We start from the raw sequence: 13,958 nt of genomic DNA on the forward strand, positions 1-13,958 counted from the left end.
CTCTAGGGGATTGGAGAAGTACTGGTGAGCACAGTACCCAGCCCTACTGCTGGCCCCAGGGCTTGACTGGCACAGAATAGGTGCTCAGGAAATATTTTGCGGCTAGGATAGAAAGGAAAATGAGAGTGGGTAAGACCCTTCCACAGGAGAGCAATCCCAGAGCCCAGAATCAGGCCAGCGGGGTACAGGGCTGTGGAAGGACATGCTCAGAGCGGTCTGTGTGAGTGGTGTCTCCCTGGCACCTGCCCAGCCTCCCTGCTCCCTGCAGACTGCCGCATCCATATGGGGGGCAGAAAGGGCCTCTTGGGGAAGCTGGGAGGAGGCAGCTTTGGAGGTGTGAGCCACTGTGCTCCGGCCGCGGTGAGTCACCTGGTTACATGTGGCGGCAGCAGAAGGAGGGGAGCTGACCTTTTGGGAGATGAGTGGGAGGTTAGCGGCAGGGAGGCCAGCAGCCTGGGTCCTGGCTTAGCGGGGATCAGGGAGGTAGGGTGCTAGGCCCTGGGGAAGGGTGGGGGAGGGGCAAAAGGAGCAGGAAAGGGGACCAAGAGCATTCCAAGCCTTGCAGCTGGCAGGACTTCTTCAGATCCCCAAATATGAATCAGTGACTGGCCAGGAATCCAAGCCCCTGGCTGGGCCCCTGATCTTACTGCTCCCCAATTTCTTCTGGCCTCAGAAACATAACATCTAAGATGCACTGAGTGCTGACCGTCTGCCAGGGGCTCTCGTAAGCTCTGTACTTGCATTCTCGTATTTCATTCTTAGAGTTGCTCCATAAAGTAGGCTCTATTATTTTCGTCACTTTATCTTGTTAAAGACTTAAACCGACGCTCAGAGAGGTTAGGTCACTTACCTAAACTCACACAGCTGGTAGGTGTTGGTGCTGGGATTAGAACCCAGGCAGCCTGTACTGTTGGCTTCTGCTTTTCTGGCTGCCTCATGCGTGAAGGGGAAGAGAGTGAATGGTGCCGCCCAGCTGTGATGCTCCATAGTCCCACTCACGTTTCTTTTGCTGCCGGTTCAAGTACATTTGTTCAGACTGAAAGTTGGGGTGGTCAGAGACTGCTTTTCTCTGTGTAACTGCTCTTGCCCTGGGGTGGATGGTAGGGGCACTTCATCTACTGCAATAACTCACAAACACAGGCTAGCATGCGTGCCTGTGGGCTCACGTGCGCACATACACACAGCAGATACATAGTCTTCAATGAAGACACATTGCTTCTTACCATTCTTTCCTCCCTCCTTCCCTCTCTCCTCTCTCCTTCCTTCCTCTCTGCGCACATTGCTTCTCTTTCCTTCTCTTCCTTCCGCCCTCCCTCCCTTTCTTCCAACTTAGGTACCTTTTCTAGTACCTAGCACATAGTAGGGCTCCACAAGTCTGTTGAGTGAACCCAATTAACATTCCTAGAGGACCTAAATGGAAGGGGATAGGAAGATACAAGCATAAGTAAGCCATGCCTACCCAATAGCTTGCTGCTGGGTGGTAGAAACTGCAGGGAGGAGCACAGCAAGTGTGTGTGTGTGTGTATGTGTGTGTGTGTGTGTGTGTGTGTGTGTGTGCATTTAAGGTCAGCACTGTGGCCAGGGCTCCTCCCTCCTCACCTAAATCCAACCCACAGGCCTGGTGAGTACTGATTTCCCTTGGGTACTGAGCACTTCCTACGTTCTGCTGTGCAAGCTCAAGGGTATCCTTGGGTGGATGCCTCAAGCTCCCCTCTCAGTTGTTCTGCTGGCCCACAGTCCTGTTACCCACGCCAGGCACATTCTGCCTTTATGGCACTCAGATGCACACACGCCGTCACTTAGGGCAGGCTCTAATAGTCACTGTAGGGGTCTTTTAAATAGCATCCCTCTTAGTACATTTAAATAGTTACAGAAAAGGCAGCTTTACCCTTACCTCTTCAGGAACACAGCTAATAGTAATGGTGCATCCAATTTTACCTCAGGGGAGTCAATTAGATGCTTGGACGTGTAGAGCAGACAGGTGGTGTCAATAGTGCCCACTCCTGCTACCCAGGGCCTACCGTTCAGGCTTCAGGTTCTCAAAGTTAGATATTACTACACGTCAAGTTTTTAACCTTGCAGTCAGTAGTCTTGGAGGGGTGGGTCAGCTGGACGCTGAAGACAGACCTGTGTTTGAACCTGGACTCTGCTGTGTGACCCAGCTCTGTGACCTCTGAGCAGGGAAATGAGAGGTTTATATGAGATGGTGTGTGCGAGTACTTAACTCGGCACACAGTAAGTCAGTCTTATAATTTATTTTGGATAGCTAACTAGCTGTCCGTCTGTCTGTCTGTCTGTCTGTGTAGCTACCCACCTACCCACCCACCTACCTGCACATTTGTGTAGACCCCCTGCAGTCCTTAGAATCGCCAGGCCATGGGAGAAGAGTGAAAAACATGCAGATGGGATGTAAATGGTGTGGGTTTAAAGTCCGCTGAGAACCTGCCATGTGGAAGGAAGGTTGTGTCTCTCTGGGTCTGCAGGCATCGGTGGGCCTGACGTCTCTTCTCCCTTTACCCGCTGAAGAGAAGTGAAACTGAGGCGAGAGGCAGGGAGACCTGACTCCTGCTGACCAGGTCTGTGGCTACCTTCAGAGGCCTGGGTGAGGGGCCACAGCTGAGCCTGAGGTTCCTCGGGTCCCTCATGTCCTAAGTGACCCTCCTGGGGATGGAGCCCACCTCGGCCAAGAAGTGAGTCCCATGGGGCGGGGGAGAGGAAAGCTGCAGAGGGGAAGAGGGCAGGCAGGGAAGTGGGCTGCAGTGGGTGTCCCAGAACGACTGGGAAATGGGGGGTGGGCAGGTGAGATGCCCTTTCTTTCTGGTACCTGGGCTGGGCACAGGAAGGACCTGGTCAGGCTCTGTAGCTGCTCTGCGGAGAGCCACAGGGCAATTCGGGATGTGGCTTATAATCATGTCACTTAACGTTTGCACCGTGTGGAAGGGCATGCAAAGAAGTTTCCTTTGCCCGGCAATTAACTCACTTCACCCTCACAATAACTCAGGAAGCGCCAACTGTCATTGTCCCATTTTACAGGTGAGGAATTGAGGTGAAGAGAGGTTAAGAAACTTGGCAAAGGGCACGTGTCTGTGAAGTAGTTTTGTCTGGATTCTTTCCCTCCAAAAAGCAAGGGTGCGTGGTTGGGTGGGGAGGAGGTCGTGGGCTGTGCAGAGCCTGAGAGCGCTGCTGAAGGCGTGGGTGTGAGTGGGCTGGGTGTCTGTGGAGGTGGCTGCCGGCCGAGCATGGGCACGCTCCACTCTGACCTGAGCTCAGGGTCAGGCACTCAGCTACAGGTTGTCTTTCTCTCTACATTGAGTTCCCTGTTTGCTTATCTTTCTATCCAGCACAAGGAGGTGCTCAGTAAATGTTTCTGAGCGCAGCCTTGGGCTGGCCTCGCAGTAGCCCTGAGGCCACGGAGCGTGGCAGGGCTGCAGTGTGCTGGGCACGTGCTTCGCGGAGTCTCATTCCGGATGGCAGTGTGTCCCCAGCGTGGTGTATAGGGTGTGGAGGACGACCTTGGGGCATCTGCTGTGTGCAGGGACCGGGGAGCTATGAGGGACTTGGAGGGGCCAACAGGAGATGGTGGCCGCCCTCCAGGAGCGCGGCCTTTTGGGAGGGATGGGAGGCTTTCGTCAATAATTATAATAGGAAACCCACTAGGCAGTCAGTGAATATTTGTTGAATATTGTTGCATAATTGAAACAAAGATCCAGTAAGCTTTGAGAGGTGACTGAGGTCAGAAAAAGTAGGACGCTTGGTGAGCATCTAGTGATTCCTGGTGCCACTACGTGTAACTTTGGCCATTCACACAGTCAGCCTCTGCCCATCTGCCGGCAGCGCACCAGTCACTCACCTGTCTGCAGGCCCGACCTGGGCAGACTGTGTGCGTGTGAGCACAGTGTGCCCTGTGGGCTCCTGTGGCAATAGCTCTGCAGACCTGGTGGCCCAGAACGGGGCTCTGCCTGCCCACGAAGCCAGTTCATTTCACTGAATTCCGTGACCACAGACAGGCCCTGGGAGGCCAGCCAGACAGTTGGCAAAGACTGTGCGTGCTTCTCGTCCCAGGGGCCCTGGCAAGTGGCTGGCTAGATCCGGCAAGTTCATCCCCTTGACTCAAACACCACCTTGAGACATCTGCTCGATGGATGCCGGGTCAGTAGCATCCGGTGTGTGTTCTGAAGGGAGCACATATGTCTGGCTGGCTGTGTCTGGGGGAGGGCCTCGTGGGACGCATCTCTCTTGGGGAGAAGAGTGCTATGTCTAGGTGTGACATAGTACCTGGGACAGCTACGTGCGGGTGTGTGCATGTGAATGCCACTGTGTACCTTTACAGTATCCTGAGGTTTCCCTGTGTGTGTGTGTGTGTGTGTATACACATCAGTAGGGTATATACACGGCCTCGTAGGGTTTGATAGCATGTTGCCGTGGAAAGACCCATGGGCTGGGAATCAAAAGATTTAAATTTTGCTTCTAAAGTCCTCCTTTCCTGGCTCTCTGATCTTTACATGTTAGATAACCTCTCTGAGCTTCAGATTTCCCGCCTGTGTAATGGAAAAAAAATAATACCAGCTCTGCTTTCTGTAAAGTATAAAGAATTAAAAGGAAATAGTGCATATGAAAATGCTTTGTTAATTACCACGTACGGTGTAAATGTGAGAGATGATTGTCATCGTGGCCCAGCTCATCAGAACGAGAAGTTGTATGTGGCTTAAAATAATCCATCCAGTGAGCGGTGTTAAAATGTAGGTCAAATCAGGGCCTCAGAAGTTGAGAGAGGCTAATGGTAGCTGCCTAATCTAACAGGCCACCAAATGTGAAGGTGCTTTGAAAGCTGTAAAGAGTTACATAAATGTAAAGTGAAATGATTATGTTTAAGCGGAGAAGGTACGTTTTAGTCCTCCTGTTTCCTGGTTTGGAATAACAATGACCAGAGCGGCACTGGAGACTCAGGCATGGTTGTACTTGTGCGGGTTGGTAGATTTGTACGTGTGCCTCTCTGTGTGTGTGTGGACTTCTTTATTGAGCACCTACTATGTGAGAGTCACTCAGCAACTGTTTTCGAGTGCCTCCCCTGTGGCAGGTGCATCGGCTTGGGAAAGCCAGGATGAATAAGAAACAGTCCCTTCCCTCAAGAAGCTGGTGGCCTGGCCAGGACAATAGCAGGCAGCTGCAGTACTAGGAGTGGGTGCTACAGGAGAAGCATCCATGAATTCAGTCTAGGTGGAGGATGAGAGGGAAGGGAACCCAGGAAATGAGACTGGAAAATAAGGGTTTGCTGGTCAACCTGAGGGGAAGGCAGGCAAGACAGAAAGAAGGGTCAGTGCTGAGGTGCTGGGGAGGGCAGCAGCCCCATTTGGCACCTGGTGCGGTCTGTTTGTGCACAGGTGGGAGGAGGGCAGTGGGGAGAGGAGCCCAAGCCTGCCGGCCAGATCCTGGGGGCCTTCCTTCATATGTCCTAAGGGGCTCTGGCTTGATCCTGCAGGCTCCCGGGAGCCCCTCAGCAAGGGCTTACGCTCTGCCAGTGACAGAATCAGCTTCGCATTTGGGGAAGATCAGGGAGCCCCACTGTTCTTGAGTAGCTCACGACAGCAGTACCAGCCAAATGCTGGGGTGTGTCTGTAGCAGTGAGTGATGGCTGCTTATGCAGGATCGTGAGCTGGGGTTTGCATGGGGGCAGGAGGGAGGAGGACGGAGGAGGGAGGGAGGCACTTTTGTGAATAGTTCTGGTCAGGATGTCCTGTGGGAGTGGAGGAAGTTAGCAATTCTTGAGTGACTATCGCATGTTAACTCTCCCTGTATAACTTCATTTAATTGTTGTTAACATCACCGTGAGGTAGATACGATTATCCCCATTTTATAGGTGAGAAAAGTGAGACTCCGAGAGGTTAAATAGCTGGAAGTTACTTGTGAGTAAAGAGCAGAGCAAAAAGTCCAGTCTACCTCTGCCCTCCCAAAGCCCACCTAACTAGGAGCTCAGTTCTGCCTCCCCCTGCCACCTCCCACTGGGAGGATTGACTAATTAGTTCCCTTACTTGACAGATGAGGAAACCAACCTGGGCTCAGATCTGTTCCTGCTAAGTTTGTTACTGTTTTCCAGCTGCTCCAAGTCACTGTGGATCAGATTCTTCCCTTTTACAGTATTAGCCACGCTTCCTAATTCAGTGCTACTTGCAGATTTGATAAGCATGTTTTAAATTCCTTTGCCCAACCCAGCAGCAAAGATATTGAATGGAACAGGCCCCGTGACAGATGTGAGAATGAACCCCTTGCTATGCCTCCTTAAGGGACATGGCCCAGAGCCACCTGCTCCGCCTTCTCCGGGTGTTACCCCCTCTAACTGGTCGTGTGAACGCAGTCAGGCCCGGAGCAGAAGGTATCACCTTCCTCTTTGCCCTCTGACTTGTAACTGCATCGCGGAAGAATGATATGTTGGCCCCAGATAACAAGCTTTCACAAAGTTGTGCCTCAGGACCTGATAGAAAGGGCACGGAGTCACTCAGACCTGGGTACAAGGCCTGACCCAGGCTCTCGTGGAGACTTGGTTTCCTCAAGCACAACTTGGGGTGAATGCTGGCCTGGGCGTAAAGCGCCTTGCTCTGTGCCACCCCAAGGTACAGATTCAGTACACGGCAGCCTGCTCTGGTGATCTCCACACTTTCAACGGGTCAAGACCTGGAAAGGGGGCGTGGCATTAGGGCACCCCACTCCTTCCTCCTGGGGTGTGTTGCACTGAATTGAATTCGAAAGAGGGAAAAACATGTGGCATAAGGTGAGGAATGACAGCAAGTCTGCAGATGGCACAGGGGTTGTCTATCAAGGGACCCAAAGGCTTTCTCCACATGCTGATGGAAGCTGAGGCTTGCCAGTCCTGAAATGTCAAGTGCCTTTGTTTTGGGATCAATGCTGTGTGGTGTCTGTCCATGGTTCCTTTTTTTCCTGATCAGAGGCTCTGATTGGCTTTCGCATCTCTGATTAGTTCAGAATAAAAGTGAGAAAATCAAATGAAACTTCTGTAAGAAGTGCAGTTTGTTAAAGAAACAGTTCAGAGCCCAGAATTTCTGGGCAGCAGGAGTCTTTCTGGACCCCATGGCTGCCCAGGCTGATCCTGACTCACTTTGGCACCCCCTCTTGTCTCCTGCCCTGTGCATTACAGCCCATGGGCCCAACTCCTAGGAATGGCCAGAGGCTCTGCGGGGTCTGGCCTAGTGCTTTCTAGGCAAGTATGGGGCCTAGGCAGGCTTCCCGCTGCTGGGGAGTCTGTAAGGTCTTGTCTGGGGGCACGTGGAACACCTGCTAAGTGCTGGGCCTGGTCTAGGCTCTGAGGATCCAGTAGTGAACAAAATCAACAAGGCACAAGTCATTTGTTCGTCTTTCCTCTTAAAAACCTGAGAAGCAGGCAGGATGGACACCCATTTTATGGATGAGGAAACTGAGGCTCAGAGAGGATGGTCCTATAACTAGCAAATGGACAAGCTGGGCTCATGTGCACTTTGGTTCGCTGTACACCCTGTGCTTTCCATGACCTCATATTGATTCATTGTTTCGTAAATGCTGAGTTACTTGATCAGAAGGATCAAGACTGCACCCATTTAGCAGTGGTGGGATCAGTCCAAAAGCACCACCTCAGCCTGAAATTCACCATAGTGCTATAGATCCAATTGAAATCTTCACAGATATTAAGCTGTATTGCTAATATTTTTTCTTTTTGAGATCCAAGTGTTCTTTTCTTAAACGGGAGTGTCTATGGGGTCTCCGAAGACAGCTTGGAAACCAGCAGCCTGGCCTAGCTCAGGGCATGTGCCTCCCCACCAGAGACTTCCCCATCCCTTGGCCCGGTGCCCTCCCCTCTCACCTACAGGCAGGCACCGGCTCCCTAGTTTCTCTTTCAGACCTTTCTCAGCTGGGCTCCTTAAATGGTCCCTTCAGCCCCTTGATGCTTGTTGCCAGGCCGTTCTGCACAGCGTATGGACGTGCTCTTTCTCAGGTCTGCCATCGCCACTCCCAGCCAAATTGCTGCGTCTTTGACTTCTTTGCATCCGACGACGTTGGCCTCTGGGTTGGCAGCTCTCTCCTTCCTTGCACCTACAACACCCCGGTGTCCTCTTCCTGCTCCTCTGAACACGCTCCGTCTCCTCTATGTGCTCTGCCCTCACTCCAACTTCACTGGAGGCTCTCCTTGGTGCTAAGTCCTGGCGCCGCTGTTCACCTTCTACTTGTATCTCTTTAAAGGACTCCTAGACCCTCAGCTGTGATGCCCCTAAATCTCCCTCTTGGGAGGGTCTGTCTCCCAGACATGCCTCCAATGGATGGATGCTCCAATGTCTACAATTGGCCGCAGTAGGTTTCTATCTGCGTGTCCCGCCATCACCTGAAAATTAATGTGGCAAACCACAAGCTATTTTGAAATCGCTGAAAATGAAAGTTGAGTGGGACGTCGAGGGCCACCTCGATCAAGTCCTCAGGGAACCTGTGCACCTTCCCTTTCTTTTCCGTGGCCCCAGCCCCGTTCAGGTTGGCACCCTCCCCAGGGAGGCTGCGAAGCCATCTTTAGCTCCTGACATTATGCAGCAGCCTGTCCCTCTGCTGAGTCAGGGTCCCTTTCTCTGTCTTCCCCAGTATTGTTTCTGCTCGTGATTAGTCATGCAGGAGCCAGCTGAGTCAGAAGTGACATGTGGGTGGTTTGTGGCCAGGCTGGAGCAGTGAGGCAGGAGGACTTTCTAGGTTTCTGTCTCTGTGCTCCAGACAAACATGGCCCAGTCCCAGCAGGTGCTGGGTGAGGTGTGGGTAACAAAGTCAAACGTTTGGTCCAGCACTCAGTGAATGAGGGGAATCAAGATAAGCCAAGACGTTGTCCCTGAGATGCCCCTGTGGGGTGACAGGCATATGGAATGCCAGTAAGACATGGCAGACGCTTCAGGGCAGGTATATTTACAGTGGTTGTAAGTCCTCCATTGCCTACGCTCGTCCTCACCCCAAGTGTTGTATGGACTTCCAATATACGTTGCTTGATTCCATACTTTTCTTGCGATGTTATTTCTTTTCAATAAAGGTGATTTGTTCAATGTACAGCTAATTTAATTTTTGTACTGTGTGAGATTCTTTTCGTATAAATAAATTCATATCCAGAAACAAATTCTTTGTCAGTGCCTGTCATGATTCTGCAGTTCAGATACGTGGCCACCAGGCGTGAGAGCTGCATGCCACTGGGGCAGGGGTCTGTCCCCCAAGGGGATATTTAAATGGGGCTCTAAGGGTGGCTCAGCTATGCCAGGCAGGAAGGGGGTGAAGTTCATCCCTGTCGGGGACTGTGTGGCTGTTGTGGGGGTGGCACAGGGAAGAGGCCTGTTGGAGCCGGGCCTGGCTTCACAGGCTGTGTGTCTATGTCCACAGGAGGGAGAGGAGCAGGAGGAGGCGCGCACCAAGGAGGAGCGGCAGGAGCCCAGCACGACTGCACGGAAGGTGGGGCGGCCTGGGAGGAAGCGCAAGCACCCCCTGGTGAGTGTCATGGCCCCCCCCAACACACGCGCACACACACAGATGTGTGTCCTGCAGGGTCCTGTGAACATTAAGGCCCGGCGATGGGGCCTGGCCCTCCGGCGATGGAGCTCACCTACCTTCCCCATTTGAACTCCATAACCACCCTCACTACTTCCCTTTTCTGCATCGAACGGGAGATCCCTAGAGACCAGGGGAGATGGCAGATCTGGGACTTGAACCAGGCCCCTGACTCTCACTTCCTCTGAAAGAGTAGCAGGAGGTCCTGACAGACTCCCCACCATGGCTTTGTCTGGGCAGAACTTGCTTTTCCCGAGGCTGCTCATACGCACACCCACCCTGGGCTTCAGCTCCACCTGGAGAACCTGGAGGAAGGGAACTGAGGTCTGAGTCGGATCAAAACGAGTAGGGAAGAGATGCAGGCTGATGAGTCCCTTTGTAAGAGAGAAGGAGAGCTGGGCTCAGTTTAAATTCTGTAGAAGTATAGGCCACAGAGCTGACTTGCAGGCTTCGGGGGGCCATTGCCTCTGAGTCTGGGGGGAGCTGTGGAGGGCAAGGCCCGTGGGCTGTAGGAGCCTGCCTTCCTTGTGCCTTAAACTCAGAGGCAGAGCAATAATTACTTGCCAGCACCAAAGACAGCTGGTTCCTTTCTTTTAGCCCCTTCCAGCTGAGAATGAGAAATTGAAGCATGGAGGTAAGGAGGAGCCAGGAGCTCCGGATTTGTAACTCTGCCCTTCAAGGAAATGTTCTCAGCAGAGCAGGATTTTCTCTCTTGGGGCAGAGTCAGGGTGAATGGTGGCTGAAGTGAAAGGAGCTGGCAGAGAAAGGGAGGGAGGGCTGCACCAGCTGGACCTGAGGGGGGTTTCTCAGCCAGGGGCTTTGGGAATCAGCCGGGTACTAAAGTACACCGCTGCCAATTCTGCTTGAAGATTGGGGGGAAGAGGAGGACAGAAGTTGTTATTTAACTAGTAAGTAATTTTAAACATTTTAATATTAAAGCAAACAGATATTTTATGACCTGGAATATTCATGGTCTGGAATGACAAATTCACATGAGTTGAAAGATAAAACGGGACTTCAAAGGAACGTCCAGCTTGCAGCTGACTCCAAGCTGTACCCCCAGATTCCCCAGGTGCCCTCCATTCCTCTCCCCCATAGGGCACCTAATGGGAGAAGGTGGAGGCACAGTGCAGGCTGGAGTGGGTGGGGGAGCCAGGCTGAGTCAGAGCCTACTGGTAATTCTGCATCTGCACCTGTGCCCATGATCTGCCCAGAAGACTCTGCCTTTTTGCAATCCAGGTTCTGGGGACATGTGCCCCCACCTATAGCAAATAAAGTCCTGCAGCCTTTGACTCCTCCTTGTGAGTCCCTGGAACCAGAGGAAGGGCACGTCACTGAGATGTGGGGTGAAGCCCCGGGGGGCAGAGGGTACAAGGAAATCAAGGACAGGTGTGTGGAAATGTGTCTGGACACGGACCAATAGGAGTGAAGAGGGGCACGGCTGGGTAGCTGAAGGATCAGTGGGTCATATCCCCCCAGCCTGGAACAGGGCCCCATGTGGAAGGAGAAGCTCTGTCTTTGGAGTCCAACAGACCTGGGTTTAAATCCTGGCTCCACCATCTGTGTAACCTTGAACCTAGGGTTTCTCTTCTAAAAAAACAGAAATGCTAAGGGTGCATTCCTCCTAGACCCCTGTGAAAATTAAATGGGTTCAAGCACCAAAAGCTCAGCAAAGGTCAGTCCTGCCCTTGCCTGGCCAAACCTCTCTTCAGGAGGCCCCAGCAACCTCAGTTTGACAGAAGAAACAGCACACGATTTACTGTTTCCCAGCTGTGTGATCTTCAGCGAGTTACTGAACCTCTCGGAAATTCTGTATTTTGGTGCAATATGGCCGCCAGCAATACTTGCCCTTTCCACCTCCAGCAGTGCTTTGCAAACAGTAAAGTGGAATCCAGATGTGGGCAGCTGGCAGTGTAATACACCTGCTTCCCTGCAGGGCCAGTGGGGCCCATGCCTGCAAGACCTTTCGAGTAGAAGCCTACCATTGGCTTCTCAGCAACCCCCATGGGAGGCTGTGCAGGTCATAGTCTGGATGTGTTCTCGGTGACACCTCAGAGAGGCCCCAGGATGAGAGAGAGAGCGGCGAAGTCAACGCTGATTGGGGAGGTAGGGGGCCGAGGCAGCTGTTGTGAAAGGGACCCCTTGCATATTGGGGAAACACAGAAAGACTGACCCCAGAGAAGACCGCCAGCACCGCCCTTCCTGGGCAGCAGGGCCTGGGAAGGGACATATGAGGAAATTGGTGGTGCAGCTAGAGGTCAGCCCATGGCCCTCTGGCCCACAGGCCAGCTAGTTCACTCGTGGAGCAGGTGCTTGCCCCAGCCGCCTCCCCTCCCCAGCAGAGGAGCACAGCAGGGAGGGCTTTTGGGGGCCCCTGTGCAGCTGGGGACCTGGTGCAGCTGTGGCCCTGGGAACCATTGTCCAGGGAGCTTTAAAGCAGCTGAATGTGTGTCATCCAGCTAAGCCTGGAGAGGGGAGGGAGCTTGGCTCAGTGCCCAACAGGTGGAACAGAGTGGGAAGCATGAGAGGAAAACCTGGCTGCAGGCCTGGCTCATTATTTGTACAAAGGTTGCATGAGATACATCCACAAGTGTCCTCACCATCCCCCAGGCCCAAGGCTGGAAAATCTTTGTCTCTTTCCTCCTTTTGCCCCCAAGGCCTTTCCATCGCTGGAGCCTTCCACTCATTCCTGCTCTTGCAACTGTTTCCTGGCTGCACCCTCACCCAGACCAGACCCCTCCTGCCCCCAGGATTATTTCTCAACTGCCAGCCTCTCCTCCCCTTGGGACAAACACTTTGCACCTACTGAGCACCAACCAGAGTCAGGGAAGACATACAGCTCAGTAAGACTTTTCTTTCAACCTAGTGAGCTAGAGAGAGGGGACTGCACATAAGGATACTAGATACAGTCCGTGGCACACCTCTATTCAAGAATCTCAGGGACTCTCTTTCTTATGGGACGAGATCTGGAATGCTCCATCTCCCCCGCCCCTGCCATGGTGTTCAGTAGTCACATCTTTTGCCAAAGGAACATAGAAACCCCATCTTCTGCCTGCTTCCCGGGCCCGTCACGCAGAGCGCACAGCCCCTTCACTCTGCGTGCCCCAGAGCCACAGCCCTGCAAATGCAGCCCAGTTCAGCCATCGCAGCCCACGCTGGCTCTCCCTTTTGAGCCTTTTGTAAATTTAATCAAAATGGACACTAAGATAAAAGGCAAGCTATGAGCCCCACCCCCCCACGCCCTCACGTGCCCGGGCGGCGATGGTCCGCAGACCTGACTTAGAAGCACTGGTCTGCAAACTGTTTGTTCCCTGTCTGTACAGGACTTGAGAATAAATATTTAGAAACTTTTATGTATCAATTTGATATTGTCACCATGTCCAAGTGCATGATTTTTTATTTTACAAAAGTACCATTTCTGGATGGCTTGGGAATTAAAACAACAAAAACAAAAGCAAAAACCTGGCCTTTCAACCCCAGTTGGAAAAGCAGGTGCAGAGGGCCTGTCTCTTCCACTAGACCAGGGGTGTCCAAACTGCGCCCGCGGGCCAACTGCGGCCCATGATCCATTGTTAATTGGCCCGCAGCAAATTCCAAAAATATATTTAGTTTACTTAAATAAACCAGGTGGGGCAATACGGACTTCACCTCGAGTGAGTGACCCGGCTGTTTGTGTGTTTTACCGCATATGGCCCTTGGTGAAAAACGTTGAAAAAAGTTTGGACACCCCTGGTCTAGACGTTTAGTGCCATCTGGCAATGTACAGTCACTGAGCTGAGCCACTGTGCACTGTCTGCCACTTCACTGACGACAGAGACCTTGAATAGAGGCTCAGAGCTGAGCAGCACTTTATTGCCTACAAAGGCCTACAACAATGACCTCATGTGACACTGCCAGCACACCTGTGCGAGGTAGGTAGGGGCCGGTGCCACCACCCTCCTCACATTCAGATGGAGAGACTGAGGTTCGGAGAGCATGGACTCCACCCCTCCCAGCTGCAAAGCCCACAGTGCCCGTCCCTCCTCACCCCTCCAGCTACGCGATCTGGAAGACTGGGTAGTCGAAATTTTAATTAAGTTAATATATGAATGCAGGGCTGTTGGAACAAGTGTGTGGACCTGGTCAGAAAAGCGTACAGAGAAAACATAGAGGAGGGTGACTGACCCAAACACCAGAGAGCCCGTGGGGGAAAGGGGAAGGCTGTGGGTATCTGAGGAGTGAGCGGTGGGCCCATTACAACCGGGCAGCGACTTGGTCTGCGGCACTGGTCTTGGAGCCAAGATGCTCGAAGCCCAACAACAGGAAACAGGAAGCCGGTTGCAGGGCTGGGCGGGGCTTAGGAAGGGAGCTGGCACCTGGACTTGGGGCCTGTGGACAGGGAGGAGGGGACAGTGGCATGTGGGCTG

General features: G+C 52.7%; 1 protein-coding gene across 5 annotated transcripts in view; it reads left to right on the forward strand.

The window, feature by feature from the left end:
• The window catches only part of DNMT3A (DNA methyltransferase 3 alpha), a 117,792-nt gene that overhangs the window by 43,361 nt on the left and 60,473 nt on the right, over positions 1-13,958 (forward strand). For all 5 annotated transcript variants that reach the window (XM_033125329.1, XM_033125325.1, XM_033125324.1 and 2 more), the window contains exon 3: positions 9,388-9,492. In XM_033125329.1, the coding sequence (XP_032981220.1) occupies positions 9,388-9,492 (105 nt within the window). The remainder of the gene's footprint in view (positions 1-9,387; positions 9,493-13,958) is intronic.

This window comes from Rhinolophus ferrumequinum, chromosome 13 (genome assembly GCF_004115265.2).
Source record: "Rhinolophus ferrumequinum isolate MPI-CBG mRhiFer1 chromosome 13, mRhiFer1_v1.p, whole genome shotgun sequence".
NCBI classification, from domain to species: domain Eukaryota; kingdom Metazoa; phylum Chordata; class Mammalia; order Chiroptera; family Rhinolophidae; genus Rhinolophus; species Rhinolophus ferrumequinum.